General features: G+C 43.5%; 1 protein-coding gene across 1 annotated transcript in view; it reads left to right on the top strand.

Annotated features, from left to right (window-relative positions):
- Window positions 1-1777: 1777 nt before the first annotated feature.
- The window catches only part of TRHDE (thyrotropin releasing hormone degrading enzyme), a 225056-nt gene continuing 203361 nt past the window's right edge, over window positions 1778-23472 (top strand). The window contains exons 1-2 of the mRNA XM_074827229.1: window positions 1778-3026; window positions 8500-8773. Coding sequence (XP_074683330.1) covers window positions 2200-3026; window positions 8500-8773 — 1101 coding nt within the window. The 5' untranslated portion in view covers window positions 1778-2199. The remainder of the gene's footprint in view (window positions 3027-8499; window positions 8774-23472) is intronic.

Here is a 23472-nt window from a genome sequence, read left to right as displayed (position 1 = left end):
ATACAAAGACAATTAGCAAGTCTATCAACATACTTATAATGAAGAATAGTTAAGATTACAAGCCTTTATCAGACTGTGCTGCAAGATAAAAACAAAGGCTCGATTCCTTCCAGGGAGAGTAGACCTATATGTAATCTTTATGTAGAAATATACCAGGAAAATTAAGGAATATGTAAGGAAACTGGTAAATTCCTTAGACTGGTATTCCTTAGACTTAAACTGGTTTGAGTGTCAGTAAATGATCATTCGTATTCTGCAACGGCACACGGAGTCAGATAACATTTCTAGAAGACGTAGTAGATTCAGGGAAAACAGAGATCAGGCATCCCTTTGGGAAGTAAAATGGCTAATATATCACATTTCATGAAACTCTGAAGATTTGCTTTGCTTACGGAAGAAGTGTAGGACTTGATTTTTTTTTCCCTTTTTTCTTCACCATGGAAAATAAGGCCCTTATTCTGCAAATTGTTATGTACGCATTTAACTTGACGTACAGCATATATTCCCATAGATTCCACAGGACTGAAAGCCGTGGATAAACACATCTGTAACTGCTTACAAGACTGGAGCTAAAGAGCTTCAAAAAAGAAAATGAATGGAGATAGTTTTTGAAGTACGCAAGCAAAATACGGGGAACGGGGATGCTTTCAGACATTGATCTAGATCCTCGCTGTGTATATTAATTCTGTGTTTCTGCAGTCCCTATGTGCAAAAGTTTGGGGGCAGGTGGAAGAAGCGGGCTCAGGTTCAGTAATTCAGTTTTCCAGACCGGGCTTCTCTCCTAGGACTGCTCAAGCCACGTGTCGGTGTATCACCCCGGGCAGCATTTAACACATCCTTAAATCCCTCCAACGGAGAAGTGGGGTCCAGCCGGCGCGGGCAAGTGGGAGAGCAGGAGTGAGGAGGCTGTCCTGGGGCCGCGGAGTAAGGGCAAGGGGGTTTCTGAAAGTCCCCGCCAACACTTGGAGAGTGTTTTTTCTCGGCATATTAATCCTATCGATTTAAGTAGGAGTATTTATTCTTTTTTTCGGCTCCATCACCGCGTTAGTATGACAGCGCTATTGTTGTCCAAGCCGTAGTCGGCGGCTCTTTATTAAGTCTATATAAATATGACACGGGTTCAATGTTTATGTCGCGAGCGCACTCACACGCGTATCACCGTGGGCAGTCCCGCGGCGCGGAGCCCTGGCAGCCGGGCAGCCGCCCCGTTCCCGGCGCAGCTCGGCTCTCGCCCTCCGCTCGCCCCGGCCGGGGATCCCGCCGCCGCCGCCTCAGCGACCTCCCCCGGAGCCGCCGCGTGTGACACACCGGAGAAAAGCCTCCCTCGTCCCCGCGTCGCCCCCGCCCCCCGCCCCCGCCCGCTCCCCCGGGGCGCCGCCGTCACCGCCGGCAGCCGGAGCAGCCGCTGAAGCCGAGGGGCGGCGGGGCTTGCCCGCCTCTCCTCCCTTCCCATCCCTTCCCTCGCTCTCCCCGGTGCCTATATATAGCCGCCGCTGCCCGAGCCAGCCGGGAGACCGCTCCGTACCTGCAGGAGACAGAAAATCAGAGAGGAGCTGCGCGGAGTGACTCTCCGGAGCCAGCCCCGCCGGGAGAAAGAGGAGGAGCGGGAGGAGAAGGACGGGCCAGGCCCGGCGCCGCTGTCCGGTGCCGCCGCTGTCCGGTGCCGGGCGAGCCCCGCGGGGGCGACCCCCCCCTGCGCGGCGGCGCGGGGCGCGCATGGCTCGGGCGCTGCCGGGGCCGGGCGCGGAGCCCGACCCCGGCGGCTGGGGGCGCGGGGAGAGGCGAGCTCCCTGCGGGCGGCGGCGCTAGCGGGGGGGGCCGGGGCGGCGGAGCCCTGCCCCTGGGCGCCGAGGTGCGCTCGGCGGCATGTGCTGAAGTGCCCCGCGGAAGCCGCACAAGTTGTCTGCGCGGCGCGGCCCCGGCGGGCGGGCGGACGGACGGCGAGGAGCGCCCGCCGCCGGCTTCTGCCCCATCCCGTCCCGTCCCGTCCCCCCGCCCGGGGGCCGTCCCTCGGCGGGGCTGCCGGCAGCCAGGGGGATGCGGAGCGCCGGGAAGTGAGAGGCGGCGCGGCGGCGCGTGCCCCACCTCCCCCCCCACCGCCCCGGGCCGAGAGCCCCCCCCCGCTTCGGAACCTCCCATGCTTTCGGGGCCCCCTCGGGGGGCGGCGGCCCCGCGGGAGGCGGGGGCGGCGCTGCCGTGATGGCCCTGGAGGAGAAGCGGGAGAAGCGCCCGCCCGTCACCCCCATGATGATCGAGGAGGAGGCCGCCCTGCGGAACGGCAGCCGGGGGCTGCCGCCGGGCCCCTGGGCCGAGGCGGCGGGGCCGAGACCCCGCACCACGGAGCGGCACATCGCCGTGCACAAGCGGCTGGTGCTGGGCTTCGCCGTCTCCATCCTGGCGCTGCTGGCGGTGACCATGATCGCCGTGCTGCTCAGCGTCCGCTTCGAGGAGTGCGGCGCCGCCGCCGACGGCCCGCCGCGGGCCGGCGGCAACGGGAGCCTCTCCGGGGCAGCCCTGCAGCCGCCCGGCGCGGGGCAGCCCCCCGGCCGGCCGGCTGAGGAGGAGGAGGAAGAGGCGCGGGGCGGGGAAGCTGCGGTGGCGGCGGAGGAAGAGGAGGAGGAGGAGTGGCAGCGGCGGCGGCAGCTGCCGCCCTGGGCCCGACCGCGGCTGCCGCGGCACCTGCGGCCGCTGCACTACAACCTGATGCTGAGCGCCTTCATGGAGAACTTCACCTTCAGCGGGGAGGTGAACTTGCAGCTGGAGGTGCGCAACGCCAGCCGCTACATCGTGCTGCACGCCCACCGCATGCACATCGAGGCGGTCCGCGTGGCCGAGGACAAGCTGGCCGGCGGCGTGCGGGTGGCCCGCTCCTTCCTCTACCCCCCGACCCAGGTCTTCGTCGTCGTCCTCAACCGCAGCCTGGAGGTGCAGAGAAGTTACAACCTCAAGATCATCTACAACGCCCTCATCGAGAACGAGCTGCTGGGCTTCTTCCGCAGCTCCTACGTCCTCCACGGCGAGAGAAGGTAGCGTAGCGCCCGCGTCGCCCCAACTCAACTCGGGCCGAAGTTGGCGGCCCCCGCCCCTCGGCGCCGAACTTCGGGCGGGCGGGGCGGCGCTAGGACCCGGCGGGCCGCGGCGCCGCCAGGCGGGGGAGGCCGCGGGATCCGCGCCGCCTGGCGCCGGCGGTTCCGAGGGGCGCGGGGCTCGGCCGGCTGCCGCGGGGCGGGGGGTGGCCAGGGCGCTCGGCGAGCGCAGGCCGGGCCTCGCCTCCCGCCGCCGCCGCCTCTCTCGGCGGGGTCCCCCCCAACGCCCCCCCGCGCTGTCCGGCCGCTCCTGAGGGCTGGCGCTGGGAAGGCGGAGCTGCGGAGGCTCTCGGGGCCCGCGAGCCCTTCCTCCCCTGCCCGCTCCGCCCCGCCGGCCGGGCGGCGGTGGGAGGCGGCGGCGAAGCTGAGGGGGTGTGTGGGGGTGTGTGGGGGCGCGGGGGGCGGGGGGGCAGGCCGGGCGCCGCCGGGGCGGGGGGAGCCGCCTGGGTCGGGCAGGGCTGCGGGGCGGCTGCGGTCCGGGGCCGTGCGGGAGGCCGGGGCGGGCCGGGGTGAGCTGGGGCGGGCGGCGGGTGAGCGGAGCGCTCCGCCTGCGCCCCCCGCCTCGGGAGGGGACGGCGGCGGGTCAGGGGGTGCCCCAGCGCGGCTTGGAAATGGACGGTGGGAGCGAGTGAACTTCCAGGGGTGGCACGAGTGAAACACCCCGGCGGCTCTGTCCCTGCCGCGGCAGCCCGGCACGGAGACTGCGGGTCTGCTTGATGAACGCTGCCTCTGTGCCCGGCTACCGCGTGTCCTCGTGTGACGGCCTCGCCAGCTTACAGATAGCAGCGTGTAGGGGAGCAGAACTTCTCTGCTGTTTTGTTTTTATTTCATTATTTGAAGAAAAAGGTGGTGGGATGTTGTTTCACGTAACGCGAATACGTTTACTCCACCTGGTGCAGCCGGATCGCTGCACATTTACACCCCGTGACAGGACAAACCTGGGCAGTTTTCACTGTGCTCAATGCAGTTCTCTATTTACTCTTGTTATTGTAGCTCTTGGGTCCCTTTTGAGGCCCTTGTTACGGTAGGCACGGTCACTGTGGAGGCCCCCGTTGAGGCAGTTACAGAGCTTTTTTTTAAGTAGTTTTCTTCAACCACAATCAGGATTTGTAATAGAGAGGAAAGATGGGACGGGCTTCTGGATAGTTTTGGCATGGTTTATCATTGTAGAATTAGGGTTTTTTTAAGCTGTCCTTTCTTGAAACATCTGTGAAGTGTCAGGTTTTCTCTTACTGTTCTGTGTGGCAAAGTGAAGCAAAGAGTTTATAGTTGGATGAACTGGGCAAAAATACAAGTCAGAAAAAGAGTGCTTACCAACTCAATTAAATCAACCGCCCTTGTATTAAAACATTTTCATTACTGTGATTACTGACAATTTTAAACAGCCCGATGTTAGAACTGCAAGCAGGATTGAAATTAAGTTTGTGCGATTTATCATCACAGTGAAATAAAATGGAAATCTGAAAAAGAATGATTGTAGGAAAAGATGTGGGTAAATGGAGGGGTGAAATACTGGGGTAATCGGGAGTTCTTATGGACTTGCATGGAATTGGGCAAATCAGAAAACAAAATACTGTTAGCAGCAGGGGGTATAATTCACTTTATAAACCCATGAAAGTATTTAAGTATTTTTCTTGCGTATTTAGGCTTTGTGTAGGAATAATTGAAGTGTCAAACAGGTGTGGCAGTGACATTTCTCCAAAGTTACTGTACCACACTTCAGTACTGATGCCCCAGTTATGATTTAAAAACCAACAAAAAAAAGCCTGTTTGCTCTTTGAATCATCAAGATAGCTTAAGACACAGTGTGGAAAGCGATGGTAAAATGTGTTTCCCAGTACTCGTTTGTGAAACCTTTCAGATACAAGTCGCTTTGTTTTTAATGTACTTGAATATCATCATAGTGGGCAAGATCCTTACCTTGTATAAGGTAGCATTGTTATATTGAAATCGGTGGCATTTTTTTCTTTACACAGGCTCATTTATATTTCTTTCAGTAAAACGTTTTTAAAACTGTAATCAATGCCTGGTTATAGTTTAAGGTGTTTAATAGAAGTACTGTTTTTTCGACTGTCATAGGCTTAACGACTCACTTATAGTTTAAAGTAAATAATACACATTCTAAACCAGGGCACTTCTTTGTTCAGAGCATGCTCTTGCAGTGTAGCAATTTGCATTTTGATTAATAACCCATTTTTAATGTAATACATATAACCATTTGTAGTCCTTAAACATGGATGGCTTCTACTATGGTAGACAGACAGGCTTCTCATGCTCTGAGAGACCTTGATGTTCCAACAGGGGTTTAGCTTTTTGACATCTTTATATTCGATTAAAATACAGCAACCTTGTTGGAGTAGCAGTTGCTATAAAAGGGTCTAAACCATCATTTTTCATATTTGTTGTACATGAGGAGTGAATAACTCTGGTGAACTGTGAGGCTTCACAAACACAGTAATGCCTTCACTTTATAATTTTTTTTCCTAAAGTTAGTTCATTTTCTGTGGTCTTCACAGGTGAAAGTCATAAATCAGCCTGAAATGTTGATAGCTGCATAAAAGTATTTATTTTCTTACTGCAATCTTTGCTACTTTAATTGAAATGTAAAATACAAGTGATATGCTACAAATTTACTTTGCATTATGTGCCAGAATTTACTGGCAGTAATCAACAGACATTTAATACAGAGCTACTGTAGAGTACCATAAGAATATGCACGCATAATTTAAATGAACATCAAAGTTTGGCATAAATGAAAAGGAAAAAAAAATCTTACATCGTGCAGACAAAACAAACAGACATATTCTTCCATCTTATAACAACTAAGATGTCAAAATAGATAGGTTGTTGAGGAAACACATGTCTTCCTTTAATAGATGAGGTGGAATTAAAACACCTGCAAATTACTGCCGTGGGTATGCTGAGAAGACAGGCTGCAAGGCTGTCATTCCCAGGAGTACAACTTTTTATGGTGATATTTTGGGGAATTGGAGATAAAAATGTCAGTGCCCAGAGAGGTGTGTAGAGAGATGGATGAAATCCTTCAGCCTGCTCTTCACTTTTCGCATGCTATAGAAGTTTTGCTTGATTTTGCCTCCTAACACAGAGAGAAATAGATACAGACAATGTTTTGGGTGGTTTTGTTTTTTAAACGTGTAAGAGTTTAGTCTTTAGGAAGCAGTGTTTTTTGTTTCACTTTATGGCACAACAAGCAAGTCGATGTTTGATAGTAATGCACGTTATAAATATCACTGTTATTGGTAGTATGAAATATTGACTGCCCAGTGTTTGTCCAGTTATGTGTATGTGGATATATCTATCTGTGAGAGTACAGAAGATGCGGAGTTTATGAAGTTCTATTAGCCTGGTGAAGGGATTGTTTCAATGGCCTAAAACATAAGTATTAGAAGACTACTGATAGGATCTGCAAGAAGTGGAGTGAAAAACCCACTTCCTTATTTAGAGGGTGTTGGATATATGCAGTATTCCCTAAGTATGCATTTACATGTGTGTCTGAGCTCATTAAAATTGTTAATTGCAGAGGAAAGTTCATTATTCTTGCTTTATTAGTAACAGGCCAGTACAGTTTTTCGTGCTCATTTGAAACTTCTGTCGATGTTTGTAGCTGTTTAGAGTAAGCCTAGAATGCAGAATCAGGTCCACTTGAAATAGTTTGCATATAAGTTAAATTACTTTGATTCATTTAACTGGCTCATTTGGCTTTGTTGCAGTAGTGCAACTCCACTGAGAATATGGAATTTTGTTGGATTAAGACTGGAATACCTGGCACCAACTTTTTACCTTATATTTAGCAGCTTTATGCAGAATTATGATTTTAGTAATCCATGTTTTATGATGAGACAAGAAAAATGTGATATGATTAATTCCGTCAATAATTTCTAGCCAGATAAGGGTTTTTATTTTAGACAAAAGACCAATAGTAACTGCTTCAGTGGTGAATTTTTTTTTAAGTTTTAAAAAAATTAGCCTTATTTGAAAGAGGTGATAATTTCACTAGAAAACATGTATCTGGTTCTCTATCACGCATGGATGCACTAGAGCAAGATAAAAGTGTAACATTTCAAGAAGTTTATTTCATCATTTTTGTTTTAAAACAATGCTCCAAAATATGTATAAAATGCAGGAAGTTTGAGAAAAAGTTAATTAGATAACTTGTTTTCCTTATAGGCTACAGATTCTTTTCCCTTTGGTGTTAGAGAGTATCATACTGCAGAATAATGCTTCTAGACTGATTAATAACAGGTGCCACTGTTTTCATTATATCAAATCTATCCACCCATCCTCTTTCCCCCAGAGAAATAACAGATGATTAGTCAACCTCTAAAATTCTGGTAAATGTTTACCTGGTATCTAAAATTGCGTGGTTATTTCCACTGATGGAACCTTGGAAAGGGAGACGTGAATCAATACCACTCAAAAAGCCTACATATGTGCTACCTTTACAGTTGCATAGTTGGCTCATAGTCATTTTCTCATCCTGCATGCTGCCAGTAAATATTCTTATCGAACCCCATAATTCAGCCTTTGAATTGTAGCTTCTTGTTTCTGCAAAGGGATCATTGTACATGGGTTTTCTCCAAATGTGTAAATACAAGTCTCTATCCAGAAAGGTTCCTATCCTCTATCTGGATTAAAATCTCTTTTGTTCCAAAGCAAAGAGGTACAGATTTTACTCTCAAACTAAAGCCTTTCCATTCTGTACAATGTCATAGTAAATATCTTTTCCTCCTTCACAGATTTTTTTCATAATTTGACCCATTAGCTGAGAATGTCAATTTGTTCTCTATAAAATACACCAGAAAAGAAAAGCACATGTAGAAGAATGGTGAACTACTCTCTGCTTGTTTAATCGTTTGCTTATATTTGTAATTCTGCAAAGCTCACAGAGTGGGTTTTTGGTCTTACACAGTCACAGCAGTGCTGTATAGTAGTGTGTCTCAGACCTACATGCAAACGGTACAGAAGTAATCAGCAGTGGAAAACAATGACCCTCTTGAGTGCACTATGTGACCGTAAGTTCTCATGTCCAAAGAAACGTGGAGTGCCCTGTCAGTGTTGGAGGGCAGACTGAACTCCCTGAAGTCTGTTAAATCCTAGTTTGAATTGAGGACTCCCTCCCTCAGGCAAGGGATTATTTATTTAACATCAGTGTGTTGTCTGCAAATTTGTAGGAAATTAGTAGACTTTATATCAGTTGTGTTGCAGTACAGGTAGTGAGGAAGTGATAAAGCAGTGTTCAAACACTGTATACTTTGTACAGTTTGTTTTTTTTTTTTTTTTTTTTCCACCCTTAAGCCACAATAGTCAAGCAATATATCTTATATGGTACATCCATGAATCAAGTGCTGTGCACAGTTAGTAATGGCTTTTTTTTTTCTTGCTTCTTTTCTAGGTTTCTTGGTGTTACACAGTTTTCTCCTACTCATGCCAGAAAAGCCTTTCCTTGCTTTGATGAGCCCATCTACAAGGCCACTTTCAAAATCAGCATCAGGCATCAAGCAACTTACTTATCTTTGTCCAACATGCCAGTTGAAACTTCTGTCTTTGAAGAAGATGGATGGGTTACAGATCACTTTTCACAGACCCCACTCATGTCCACGTATTACCTAGCGTGGGCAGTGTGCAATTTTACATACCGAGAAACTGTCACCAAGAGTGGAGTAGTTGTAAGTATTTCTAATGTTGTATCAAATACACTGTTATTTTGAAAATGCTCCCTTTTTGTAAAGGATCATAACATCAGGTACTTAAAGTATTTTCTTGATTAACATTCCTAAAATTTGCCAGTTTATTTAATGATAGTGTGTGTTGTTTGGGACATTTTCTGAAGGTTTGTCAAACGTTTTTGGTTTGATACTTTTTGTAACTGATTAGCTTAGTAGGTGTGATTGTCTGATGACATTTTAAACTTTTAAATATGCTGTTTCACTTTGATTTTTCTTGGGAAGTTTTCTTTTGTTTTTCCTGTAGCCTTTTCAATATCAGTGTTTGTGGGACTTTATTAAAAGAAAGCAGCAATACTGGCAGGGTTTCCAGTCTCCTTCCTTCACTACTGACATGTCCCTTGGTGTGCTGTGTGCTAGCTCAGGTGGCTGATAAGTAATTCCTATCTTAGATCTCTTGCTCAGGAGCAGGACTTTACAACCTATCAGCTCCCTATGGAGGTCCAGGTTGATGGAAGCACTAACTTTCTGGAGCTGTTGTTTCCAAATATGGCACGATTCCAGGAGTTATGCCATGAAAAAAAGAGAGAAAATCCTTTATTTATGTCAGTTTTGTTTTTGTTTACAAATATCAAGCTCAGAACTGTATAACAAGCCAAAACATACATGAGAAATGCTGTCAACTTAATAGAATATTTCACAGTGCTGTCATCTTGATTTTTCAGGTGAACGTACAGAGAAGCCCTTCCTTCTTAGTTACTGTGAATAACAAAACAGAGCTAGTTTTGGAAGCAGAGGGCTAGACTGCAGTTTAAGCTGTGTGTTTGAGCAAAGGGGGTGTTTACCTTCTGCTTTTGCAAATGCTCTATAACTGTACTGTGGCCAGGGGGCACGAGGAGAGACTGCAGGCCTCCCTTCTGTGGCTGATAGAGGTCAAGGAACACCTTTGTAACCACTTTTAGCTAGCCTAACCATTGAGCTGCTGTGGAGGGAGCTGATCCCACCTTCTCTGAGCCAAGGGTTTTCTTTCGCTTTCGTGTGCCAGCCCTCAGCTCTGTAGAGCTGTATGATATATCTGAAAACTGACCTGAAAAAATAAATGAAAATGTGGCGAGTTTTCATCCAGATCAGTTCTCTGATCCAGCTTTTTGTGTGACTGCCAAAGCCCTAGTACAGATTCAGTTCTGTGCTGTAGATGTGGGAGGGTGGACCCAGGATAATCCTCTGCATTGGCATCCCTCATGGAGGCCATACTGAAGTGATCAGGAAATGAGTATTATTTTTTGTTGCTGGGACAACGGGGTAGGACAGTGGGGAGCCTTTCACTCCTCTCCAGCCCTTTTATACCATGGCCAGCAGACTATGACACTACCCTCTGGCCCCATGAAAGAGGAAGAGGATGCATGGCTAGGAAGTGGTTCTCTGAGGTACTTTAACTTGTGAGTGTAAGGATGTGGGAACTACTGTGGCAATGCTTGCAGTCCCGGTGATTACCTACAATGACTGAAAGCTGTTGGATTTGTTGGTTTTTTTTTTGGGGGGGAGGGGGCTTTGGTTTGGGTTGTTTCCTTTGGTTTTTTTTTTTGGCCAGGTTGTTTCTTTATCAGTTTAGTGAGTTGAATTAGTTTAGAAAAGACCTCACAAGTGCCAGGGCGAAGAAGTAAGGAGGGAGAGGTGGATGCCTGGTTTTAATGTTGGTACCAGCAGATTAATTATCTGGACAAGAGGCATTGCTCTTGGGATGAGGAATTGGGTGCCTCTGGCTGTTGCAGTAGTCAGAGGAGTGTTCACTGCCCTGATAGAACAGGCTGAGATATCAGGCCATTTCTTACTCAGCCAGTATTGAAACAGACTTCTGTCCAGGTAGGAGTTGATGGGTTCCATTGTAATGTACTCCACCTGCTGAAGGATTTGGTCTTAAACTAAGAATGGTCTGGTATTTTTCAGCTTTAGAAAACACTGGTTACTTGAGATTCTCCTTTAGCTCTAATAAGATGGAAGTTATTTGGTGTATAGTCTCGTGTTCCTTGTGCTCTAATACAGTGTAACACTTGCAAGTTTGTCATACATAATACTACCTTGTTGTCTCACTTTGAAATGTCCTAGACTCATCTGAGAAACAGCTGCAAGCAGTAGCTTCCAACATTCATGTAAGCAGATACGTGCAACATGGGGGATGGACCTCAGAACCATAGATTTGAAAGATACAGCCTACTTCCTCTTTAACTCGAGGAGAATCTTATTTTCTTGTAGTGTTATTCAGAGCTCATATGCTGTAGATTTTTTTTTTTTCTGCTTGAATGCTATAGACTTTTGCTGCTTGAGTAGGTTTTATACCCTGAAGACAGAGGCATACTCATGTCTTACAGACAATAATTGATAACTTTCTGCTGTTCTCGTGTTTGGCAAAACTGTTCTCAAGACTTTAGGTTTAACAGGAATCCGAAGAGAAAATCCAGGTATTAATTTGTTAGGAATTTGTGGCTACTAGAGCCTGATAGTTATGCTTGAGTCTGGACATAAATACAAATACTCCATCCCCTTGACTGTACCACTATACAGAACTTTGCCATCAATTATGCAAATCAGGGGGTAATCTTCACAAAGACTTGAAGACCAAAAGCCTACACAGGTTGTGATAGTCTCTTATCCCATAAAATTGTTCAGTTGATCTAGAGTTTTAGCTCTCATTTTTTATAATGCCCTTAACACAGAGAGGTATATTAATGCTCAGGAACACCTAAATAGTTTACACAGAATTATTGGTTAAATATATCTTGCTGTTTTTCAGTCCATTTGTGATCTGATCATCTTTTAATTGTTGTTCGGTTTTGTTGAAGGAGTATCTTTTAAAGTGTGAGCTCATGGCAAAGACTTCAGAGCTGTGTTTATTCAGATGAATTGCTGAGATAATCCATCTTTTTGAGGCTTTTGTATTGCAGTCCCAGGAGTTCATGGACAGTACTGGGTGAATTTGAAATTACCTGAATCTTGGCACATGCAATTCTAAACTTCATGGTTTCCTCTGAAGCCACTTTTTTACTAAAATTTAGTTACTCCCATATCCATGGCAATGAACGTAAATGTATAATACATATATAAACATAAATGAATGTTTAGGAAGATTAACTGAACCTCCATATTGAACCATCTTGATAGACCATTTCTTGCATTGGGGAATCTTTCTTCAGTTGATGTAATGTGTATTGTATTTATTTTGTAGACATATAGTGGACACCTAAAAGACTTCAGCTTGCATATACTTTTATTTTGGCACTTTCATGAACCTGGTTTTGGTACACAAAACATTTGGGGAGGGGAGGGCTGTCCTTTCAAATTTTGACAGCATGTTAATGATTAACATCTCACCTCTCTTCCTGCTGACCAGTCTTATTAAAGGTCAGGGGTAGATAAACTCCCCGAGGAATAGAAGAAACAGATTAAAAGCAGCTTTGTTCCTCAAAAATGGTTAAGTGTTATTCGTTTAGTTTTTCTCAAAGAATGACATTGACCTCAAAATTAATTTTAACCTAAGCGTGAGATTCAGTACAAATCCAGTTATAAACAGAAACTGACTTTTGGAAAGCTTAGGTAGCTAATCAAAATAGCCAATCCTATATAATTCTTGCAGACATGAAGATGTTCTATATTTCATATACTAAAATTAATTTGGAAAGGGGAATTAAGCAATGCTTTTCTAGGAGCACAGCTCAGTGGATGTGAATCATTAGCATAACTTTTTAGTCCATGTGAGTCTGATCAGAATCCCTTCCAGAGCAGGTAATTTAAAAGCAGAGTTGACTTATATGCATTACAGATATATAATATGTTGTTCAGATTTGTCTGGGATTACAGGAAATCACTGCAACTGCCTTTGCCTTCGGGCAGGGGCTTGATTCCTATGGAAAGGACTATGGTGCCATCATCTATGCTGCTGTGGACTAGGGAGCAGTATAGTTCTATCAGGTTGCTGCCTGAGGTAATGCTGTGTTGAGGGAGGAGGGATACCCTTATGAGCTGGTTTAGCTGATCTTTGTATGGCTCTAGCAGTTGTGCCAGGTGTATCTGTTGAAAATTATGGGATCTGTGTACTGTCATCTTTGCGCTGTGCAACAATCCAGAAAACTTCATTTACGTTCACATGCTTGCTTGCTTCTACTCATATGTTGTGTTTCCTAATCATACCTCTTACATATATTCTTTGTCAGTAATTCTTAAAAGCATAATATTGCTGGCTGGATTGTAATGCCTGTCATATCATCTCTGTCTCTTCATTGTTGTCTTTTATCTGTGCTTTCAATCCAGTAGGCCTTTTCCTACTGTTTTTTATTTTTGCCCTGTCTGGGTTTATATTTACTGTACTTCATGTTTAGCTGTACTTCTGTTCTCCAAACCCTCTGTTTCTCATTCCTTTGTCAGGTGGACATGGAACCTCACTATCCTGCATTCCTTCTCACTGTCTCATAAGTCATTTTAATTCCTTTTTTTGTCCTGCTAATTCTTTCTCTTTTCAGTTAGTGGAAGGAGTGAATGCTCAGGGGCAAAGCACAGTGTATCAGTGGAGATGAATGAATTGCTTGAGAGAGATGTTTCAGGGAGATTCATCTTCTACTATTCTCTTTTGCTGTGGATGGGGTGTGGAGATAGGTATGGAAATGAAGTGACAACTGGCAGACTTAAAGTGTTTGGTTCTTGTCAGAGGGAGTATCTGCTAAAAAGAAAAAATAAAGTGTGTGGAAAGGAGTGGAGTCAGGAGGAATTGTGGGTGCAGGGGTTAGAAGAGCAAGTGCAGGCAGCACCAGAGCAGATGGGAGTGAGCAACAGTGAAAGGAAGTGGCTATCTGTCTGGGTGGTGGTGAGTGGGAGGAGGAATGTGGATGGAAGGCAGTGCTGAAAGGAATTTTCACTTTTGCTACTCCTGCTCCAATTCCAAAATGGTTGCAGCATGTATTGCAGGACTGGCAGTGTGTGGGCCTGACCACAGCTTGGTCAGCTGCTTAGGGTAGGACCTCCGCTGGCTGGCTGGCTGAATCCATGTGCGTTACATTTTGAAGAGACCTTTACAACTGGGTACATGTGGCTTCAGTTATATTAAACATTGCTGTAGAGTCATCAGTGCCGAGTAATTTGTCATGATATAGAGAAAGATCTTGAGGTTAAGAAAGTTCTTATGAGAAGAGTCATACCACAGTAAGGCCAACCTTTATTGCTGTACTTTTGTTTTATTATTACTTTATCTAAGATGTAATTAGATATCACAAAGATAGAGTGGTCTCGAAAATGGGATCTATGCAGTAATAGTTGTTTGATTCTGCACAAGTGGAAAATCATTTTTGCCCGCGAAGGGCTAGTGAACAGTCACATAAGTAGACTTAGGTCAGAATCAGTGCATGTCCAACAGCTCATGTTAGTTTAGGTCCAGCATGATGAGATCATGGTTTTATATTTGTCCTTAAGACAAGATGACTGGAGGTAGTGTAGTGCTTCTAGCGATCCATGAGATGCTGAAGAGCTGGGCTGGGCGTTCCCTTGTCTACAGTGCAGTGATCAGTTTGAGGAGACTGAAGAGCTGACTTTCATTAATAGTCTAAAAAAATATAAATCAAGTTGAACAGCTATTCAGAATAACTTTTTCCCCATTGGGCTCTGTCATTTGTTAGTTGCTAGAAAAAACCAAAACCATCAGTTCTCGCTAAACTAACTCTGCACTTATTGTGCAGTTCAGCCTGTAGCTTTTAGAAAATTATTCTGTATTTGAAAAATATATTAATATTTTTATATGATAGCAGTAATGACCTCAAGACCAGGCATTTTCTGTCAGTTAATGACTACCTGGGTTAAAGGCCTGAGGCTCTTCCTTAGGCCTTCTTTTCTGCAGCTGGTTATTAGCTGCCAGCAAAGTCTCTCCATCAGTTATTATTTATTAATCAGTATTGAAGCAATTATACACCAGATAATTCTTTGTGGGTGAGCCAATTGGTTACTGCAGAATGATTTAGCTATCAAAAGTAGAATTAGTCCTCAATTAAAATTGTTTTCTTCCTCTGCAACTGGAATTTAGTCTGGCTCCAGAGTTGAGCTCTACTTTCTAAACCCACCTATCCCTGAAAAGTAACTTTTGTTAGCCCATCACTTCCCACTGGAAGGCCGCATGTGTATCTGATAAACAGCAGCTAACGGAGGAAACACCAGGTGTATTTCTGAAGCCTGGTGTGATGCAGACTTGTAACGTTTAATCTTTGTATGTCCTGGAATGCTGCTCTGATAGTGATACAGCGATGCCCATTCATTTTCAGTCTTCATTACAAATGTCCCGCTCTTGCCTTCCCCAAGTTAACTTTCATCAGACAGTTAAAAATAAAATGTCTGTTGCAAAGAATGTGTTGGGAGGTACGCAGTTATACTGAGCTAGAAAAGCACACGCATATGAACATAGATAGGTGTGTTCGTGCTTTCTTTTGCTTGTATGAAATTTTCTCTGTAGTAACAACAGAAGGGCTGGCTCTACAAGTACCTTTTACTCAGTTTGGTGCTTACTACTGTGAATTGTTTTAGTTAAGTGGGAAACTGTAACATAATACATTAGTAATCCGAAGAAATCATAGCTTTTTCAGATTCACCACATCAATATTTGTTTACCCATTCTGTTTCAGGTTTGTATAATGACTTCTAGTTTATTAGTTTTTAAATGCTATAGCTACAAAATATGCTAGAAACAAATGAAAACCTATGTGATCAGCATCCATGCTAAACTGGATATGCCAGGGAATCTGTTAAGAACATAAATTACAAACTTGCAATCCGTTATTATTGATTTCTGGTTGAATTTGCAAGTCGAATGCCCTAGGAAAACACTGTACATGTATTGTGCTTACTCCTTTAAAAAATGCTCTCCGTCAGCACTTGTAGTACATGCAGTATTTAAATGTGATATTTGTTTTATTAACATAAGCTCCCAAATGCACTCTGCAAATAATATTATTGAGTTGAAAGATCTGAGTTTGGGAACATTGTTTTGTTTTGGTTTTGGCTAGGCAGATCACCTGTAAGTATCTGGTGACAGTGGTGTGTACTTAACTTTGTATGTAGTGGCAAGGTGACCGTCTAAAAGCACAGTTCAGTTGCTTGATTTGTGGTGACTTTGTAGGTGTATGGCTTGCCTGCAATAACAGGGAGCAGAGAGAGAGGCAGCACATGTGATTCTTGGCCTGATGGTTGTCAGAACAGCATCTTGATTGCAATTCTGTACCTTCAAGAGCAGTTCAGCCTGTAGCTGCTTCATCTGGGGTCTCTTCTGGCTAATGGAAAGAAAGAAAGGTCTGAGACTTTTAGCGCTTTCCATTCCTTCCCTGCCATTTGCTCACAGGAGAGTAGTGTGAAGTTCTTGCAGTTCCTCCCATTTCCCAGGTTACAAGCAGGGGAAGGAGGGAGGTGGAAGAGGAAAGGTTCTCTTTCCTTTTCCTTTCATGTGCTAATGAGCATATGCTTAGTAGTATGTACGTGACAATATAGCTCATAGTGAAGGCTGAACACTTCAGCTGTGCTCTGCTTTCTGTACTACATTCTTTCATGTCTCCTTATGCCTCTTATGTTCTGCTGTCATATTTGACTTCATTAACTTATTCGTTAAGGTCACTGCCCCTGGCATCAACATGATTTCTGCTTTCTGACATGCAAGGAAGTAGCAAGAGTCTATTAACATGGTTCCATAGAGTCATGCTTTTGCTATAAAAGCAAAAATGAAGTGCCAAATAATCTGTAGGAGGCATCTCACCCCAGGACAACGTAAAGGTGAACACATTCCTGCACCAGCCTGAACATCTGTCAGTCAAAACAGTGTTATCCCATATACCTACCATAGTAACTGTGCTCTGTGCAGTGAAAATGGATTACTGAGGCAGGTGGCTTAGTTGACATCTAGTTGAGTGACAGATACAGTATTTGTGAGGCAGGAGAGTGATGTGTACTTTTATTTATTTATGGACCAGTCTCTCCTCCAGGGTTTAGGTAAGTTTTAATCATATTTTTCATACAGGAACAAGAAATTTAGCCTATTGGTTTCCAGTTTTTATAGCCAGTGGTAGGAAAGTAACCACTCATTTCTGAGATTCATAACTGTTGCCAGTCCAACCACTCCTTTTCAGACAGTTAAGTGTCAGAAGCCCTGTTTTAGGCTTGCCTTTACCTGATTTTTTTTTTTTTTTTTGTGTGTTGGAAAACCAGTACAAATGCCATCTTGTTTTTGCCTTTGCCCTAGTATTTTTTGCTGCTTGGAGTAGAGGAAGGGTTTTATGGTTTGTCCTGTTACCCCCATTTGTACTAGTAGAGAACCTAATCTGTTTGATTTTTCTATGAAGGTGTCTGTAGGGTTAACAAAACTCTTTCATTCTTCCAGTGGGGTGCTTTCACACTTCAGGTACTTCTTCTGAAGATCTTTTTTTATCAGATGCCAGAATGGGACAGCTTCATAGTATAAGTGTGCTTTTCCAGTGTCCAGTCTGGCACAGCCTGGCTTCACATGTCCCTCCCTGCTACTCTCCAAGGGTGTCGTTTGCACAGGGCAAACGCTACATCTGTGGGAATAGCCAGGGTGACTTTTGACTGTCTTGTGGATGGTGGTCTCATTCTCGAGTTTATTCCATCTTGTAGTGGCTGATGTGACTGCTCAAGCTGCGGCCCTGTCCCCTGGCTACCCTCCCATGCAATGGGGTGGGGATGGGCAGCAGAGAACCAGCCACGTTGGCCTGGTTCCACTGAACAGTACCCCTAGGAGATCCTCTCCTGCTCCTATCTGGCAGCTTTCTGGCTGCTGCATGCTGTTGAGACGTAGCAAGAGCAGCCAGAGATGAGAACTGAGCCTGTTATCTTCTTATTTGGAACAGCATAATTTGAAAGCAGATTATGTTTCTCTTTGCAGGGTAAATGACCTAAAGTGTATTAAAAAAAGTTATCCCACAGTGGATTATCCTGAAAAATATTTAGTGATGCGTTTTGTTTCACAGCATGCAGTGGAGCTGTATGGCAGTGTGGGACAGAACGAGAAGACTAATACTTTATTTGAAATGACTACAGTGGAGGAGGGGATAAGAAGCAAAAGGTGGTTATTAGCATTCACTGGGGGCGCCTCAGAGGGTACTCACACTTTCTTCCCTCTCACCTTCCCTTTCCTGAGAGCAGTGGATAGTTTGGTAGTCACAGCAGCTTGGAACCTCAGTTAAGAGTTCATATCCTCAGGACAGCAAGCAGTACCTTAGCTGATAAAAGAAGGGAATAAAAGGTGGAGGAGATGAAAGAAGAGAATAAAAGGTGGAGGAGGAGGAAGGGAAGTGGATTCCTATGGATTAATTTCAAAGAAAGAAGTATACCTACTGAATCATTCGCATACCACATATGTGTTTCCTGTAGTTCTCCAGTCCTCTGGCTAATTAAATCACAGTCTGTGGTTCAACAACAGTACATCATGCTGTGTTTTGTTTTACTGAAAAGTGTTCCTATATCTTGAAAATTTGATAATGTTGTTTTGGAGCAAGTTCATTGTTACCCTTTAAATACCATGGGGAAAAAAGGGAGACTGATTTATACGTGGTGAGAAAGCTTGAAGTTTTTTTTCTGAATTGAGTAATATTGATAGAAGCCCAAATCTGTATGTGGGAATGTCAGTGAGTGATAACATGTACTGCTTCATTTAAAGTCATATGTATGACTGCATATGCATTCATAAAATAAATACTTCTCTGCATCAGAGAAAACATAAGCTTTTTTTTTTTCCCCCCAGACTAAAGGAATAATTCTTTTCATCTTACTGAAGTTCTGCTAACTGGATTCAGGTGATGGAAAGGGAGTGATGCCCAAACTTTGTTTTCCTCTCTTCATGAACCTTTGTTTTTTATTCCTTAGCAACTCCATATGTTTAAAATGTGTCAGATACGCAGTTCTAGAGCAAGAGAACAGTGATGACAGGGAATATCTGATATATTTCAGTCCACAATACTTTTACTGTATCATGTTTCTGTGCTAAGCACCAACAAAGGTAGTAGTAGCATTCTGCCCTTATTTGGAAGCCTCCCATCATCCTGTGCTTGAGTTGTTTTCATGCAAATATTTGTCCATCTACTTGCACACAGAGTATGCATCTGTGATACATATAGCGTATGTTAGCCTTTGTGCTTGAATGCAAAACTCTTGCTATTCTAGTTCCTAATGGGAAAGGAATGTATATTATTTCTTCTCCATTCCCTTTGTTTCATTTGAAGGAGTACATAGCAGGGGTTTCTTCTGGAATCTGAGACCTTCCTCAGTTTGAGGTTTAGTTAGGATTCTCCACGGAGCTGTGATTCTTAGTATGCTTTATTGGGTTGATGGTTGAACTGGATGATCTTCAAGGTCTTTTCCAACCTAGACAAATCTGTGATTCTGTGATCTACTGTTCTACCCATAAAATGTGGAGTGGTGTTTCCTTTATGTGCTTGGCTTAAAAAAAACACCACAAGGTTATACTTTACTCTCCTTGGAACTGTTTAGTGTTTATTCTTGAGCCAAGCCCATTTGGTATGAACTGGAAATTTAGGCAGTTAATATGAGCAGTTCTAAAATTACATTGCAGTCACCTGTTGACCCTGATTGATCACACTTAAAGTTTTAATATGTGAAGAATTAAGAAATAGAGTAGACTCTATTAATTGTTCTACTTAAAAATATTATTTCTGTTGTGGACAGGGATAGCAATGAGTATATTAAAGTTAGTAGGCCCCAAGACAGTAGAAAGATGAATTCACTGGGAGTATGATATCTTGGTGTAGGAAAAGGAAGTTTGAAACTTTTCCTTATGTCTCTGTATCGCATGGCTTGTGATGATCCACAGAGGACCAGTCCTTCAGAGTTGCTGTGGGAAGCATTGTATGGCTCGTCTGCCAAGTCAAGTTACATTAGCTCTGGCCATAGTAAATGCGAGGCATACAGAGGAGATACGATGGCAGTTTAGAGTTAGGAATCTAGTGCAAACCTTTTCAAAACAGTGATGTGGAAAGCATGAAGAGGCTTGAGAAAGTGAAAGGGGATGAAGAAAGCCTCCTCTCAGAAAGTTTGGGACTCCTTGCTACGAAACAACTTTGAAATGCCTAACTAGCTCATATATGAGAGCTGCTTGAGCAGCAGAAAAAGTTCAGTGAAAGCATAATTTAGGTATGGAAATGAAGATTTGTAATTTGCATGGTTACAATAGGGCATATTATAACATTTGTCTTTACTACAAAATACTTTGATGAGTCACACATGACTAGGAATGATTATACTACCGTGAAGTATTGTGAGGATAAAAAGGATCAGTGAATCATAGTGCAGCTGGTAGTATAGAGTTGCCTGTTTTCATAGTTCCATTATTCAGGGGTTGATGGCTAAGAAGAAATATCTTGAGTACTGTTTTGTACACATGTATGTGCATTATCAGCATTTAAAGTATTTAAATACATTTGATTATACAGTCTATTCCCTAATTGAACTCACCAGTACAATGATACCTTGCAGTACCTACATGAAAAGTCCAGAAAAGAACAAAATATCCCTACAGCATCTGTCTGCTCTGAAAGATGCTTCCTCTCAGATGCAGAGGAGATTTAATGATTTTTGGAGTGTTTTCATGAAGTTGAACTACTGTAACAGTTTATGATAAACATTTACAAGTTGAAGTGCTTTTCCATAGTTATTGAGCTCTGCCACCTGAACTTGTATTACCAAGCCTTAACCACAGATTTTTCATATCCTTTTCTTCTTTAGTGGCTGCTTTGTGGCATTTTGTCACTTCAGACTTTTTGTCTTTCAGGTCCGTGACTTCTGTGGTTTTCATTCAGTGGACCAAGTACAAGTAATGTTGCTGAACCATACGTTGCAGTTCAGCGTTGTATGTAACACTGAGAGCTGCTACTGAACAGAGTTGTTCCCCCCCCCACCCTCGCCTGCATGCTTTTGCTGTATCATTTCTGTCAGATGTAGTGATCTGTGGCTAAACAGTGAGCTTGTTCACTGCAATAATCCAAAGGGAAACTAATGGAAAATTTAATAACCTTTTAACTGAACCATCTCACCCAGTGTGTGGATAGACCATGGATCTAACTTGGGAGGAGGAAATGCATGACTGTTCTTTTTAGTCATATGCCATCATAACTGTGGAGTAAGAACAATATAAAGCTGTCTAGGAAATGATTTTGCCACTTTGACTTGTGGAGGTGTCGCTCTTTCACACCCAAGCTGCTCTCATTGTTACTCAAGTGAAAAAGTTAACACCAGGTGCTTGGTATGTGTGAATTACATGTGAGACCCTTCAGAGGGGTGAGATGTTTTTACTGTTTCTGTATCTGTACCTCACCTTCCCGATTATTAAGAACCTATTATCAGTTATTCACTGGAGTCTAGCTGGGTTGGTCACTATAGTTGGAGAAAATAACCCAGTATTATCCATGAGAAAGAGGCACTGTGCAAGGGACCCGCAGCCAGAGCTGGCCTTCAAGTCATATGTTAGATTACGCTGAAATATTTTTTTTTTTTCAGTCTTTTAAAAAAACCCCATGCTTATTGTAAGAACAGCCGCAGAGGATGTATTTTATTGTATCCTATATGGAGACCAGTTTAGAGATAACAACCAGTGGAGTATTACTCCTAGATTCGAGCTATTGGTGACCCTGACCTGGAGTTATACATGGGCCACTGGTTTAATAGCCACCGAAGGACCTTCTCTCTGTGAATGTACATTATCCATGTTGGAAGCTGTTGCACTTTGCTCTCCGTGACAATTGGTGGCAACAAGATCTGTATTTTGCTTATGTGTCTCGTTTACTTAAATGCATTTATTCCACATTTTCATTGGCTGCCCTCTTCTTTTGCTGTGATAATCAGCGACTGGTTGTTTTTAATTTGCTTCTTGTGTACCAGTCCTGATTTTATAGATGGTTTAGCTGTCCTTTTTCAGAACTGAAAAGTACTTAATCTCCCCTTGTATGGGATTCACTTCCCATCTCTTCTTATTCTTATCACCTTTCTCTGTGCCTTTTAAGTTCTACAGTGCCTGTTTTGAAACACTGAGTGAAAGAGAGGGGTGGTGCCATAACTGCCTGCAGTGCTTGAAGTTTATATGCTTGAGTTTGTTCTGTGACATAATAATGTTTTGGTTTTTATTCTTTCCTTAATCAGTTGTAACATTGTTTGCCTTCTGAATATCTGCTGAGCACTGAGCCGATGTTTTCTGAGAACTGTCCACAGTGACTCCAAGAATTCTTCCCTGAGCTGTAGCTAATTTAGGCTCTATTATCATGTATATATAGTTACGGTTATTTTTCCCTATTTGCGATTCTTTGCACTTACCGATGTTGAATTGCATCTGCTGTTTTGCCAACCAGCCACTCGGTGTCATGAGATTCACCTGCAGCATTTTGTACATATGACTATTCTGAATAATTTTGTACAGACTGCACACTTTTCTGCTTTATATGTCCATGTCAGTTCTGGACACATTCCTTATTGCTTGTCTCTGCTACTGTGGCAGAAGAGTTAATGACTAGCAAGGAAAGGGCAGTTGCGTGTTCTGTTTTGTGGCAGGAAACTTTGAAGGAACTTTACTGAAAAGTCTTGATGAAAAAGATTCTGACAATGTGATAATATACATGCCTAAATAAGTGAATAGAGACTATAAAGGTTGTTGCTAGAAGTCAGGTAATTATGGTTCAGGTCACTGCTGTGTGAGAAATATAGTAACATTAGCAATTGCAATTGCTACACTGAAGTTGACCAACATCTTCAACACTTTGAGTGTGTTTTAGTCAGTGTCAACTGACCTGATGTAGGTGTATCTGTTCTGGAATATTCTGAATCACTCTTTAGGTTCTATTAATAGAATATTGAACAGACCTCTGTTGACTGACAGTGGATGTACAGGTACCGTCTTGTATGCAGATAGGTACATCATAGAGACCTTTAGGACCTGAAAGACATTTGATGTGTCTGCTTTGTGAAGCATCACTCAACCATAAGCAGTAGTGTTTTGACTGTAATTCTGTTACATTTGTTTTTTGAACAAATCTTCGGAAATTAAACATTCTGCGTTATCTCAAGAGGACTATATTGTCTGTAATGACCTTAAATACTTTGGTTTTCTTTTGGTGGGAAACAGGGTTAAGGCAATCTTGATTTGATACTAACAAAATAAGACTGTCAAGTTCAGCTGGTGAATTGAAAAAGTTGATTGCACACCCTTGGTGAGATGCTAACACACTAAAAGGCTAAGTCCTAGAACACTGGGAAAATTTTTTTCTTCTTTATATTTCCAGTTTTCCTGATTTTTATGGAATGATAGTAATCTACAAATTTAACAAGTTGAATGCAAAAAACATTGTAAAAAGTGTGGTTCTGATATGCAAAAAACTCTTTTTTCATTGGTCACTTTATTTTTTGTTAAAACATCCAAGGCTGCAGTGATAGGAAGATAATTTCTCTTAATGGAGAGCACGTTAGAACCATGAAAGAAACACCATGTCATTGTTTGAAAGTCTATCTGTTCTAGAGAAGGACAGCTAGTGAAGTATTTAACCGATCTTTATGTAGCTGGACAATGCCAACGACGGCTTCTTTGGGAACTCCAAAATGGAAAAAAGTTGCACTTTCCATACCTGAACTTTTAATCTGAAAGAGACTGTCTGTGGTTTTGTACCATTTTC

This window comes from Strix aluco, chromosome 5, assembly GCF_031877795.1.
Source record: "Strix aluco isolate bStrAlu1 chromosome 5, bStrAlu1.hap1, whole genome shotgun sequence".
NCBI lineage: Eukaryota > Metazoa > Chordata > Aves > Strigiformes > Strigidae > Strix > Strix aluco.
Note: the sequence above shows the minus strand (reverse complement) of the source record. Positions and strands in the feature narration are given on the sequence as shown.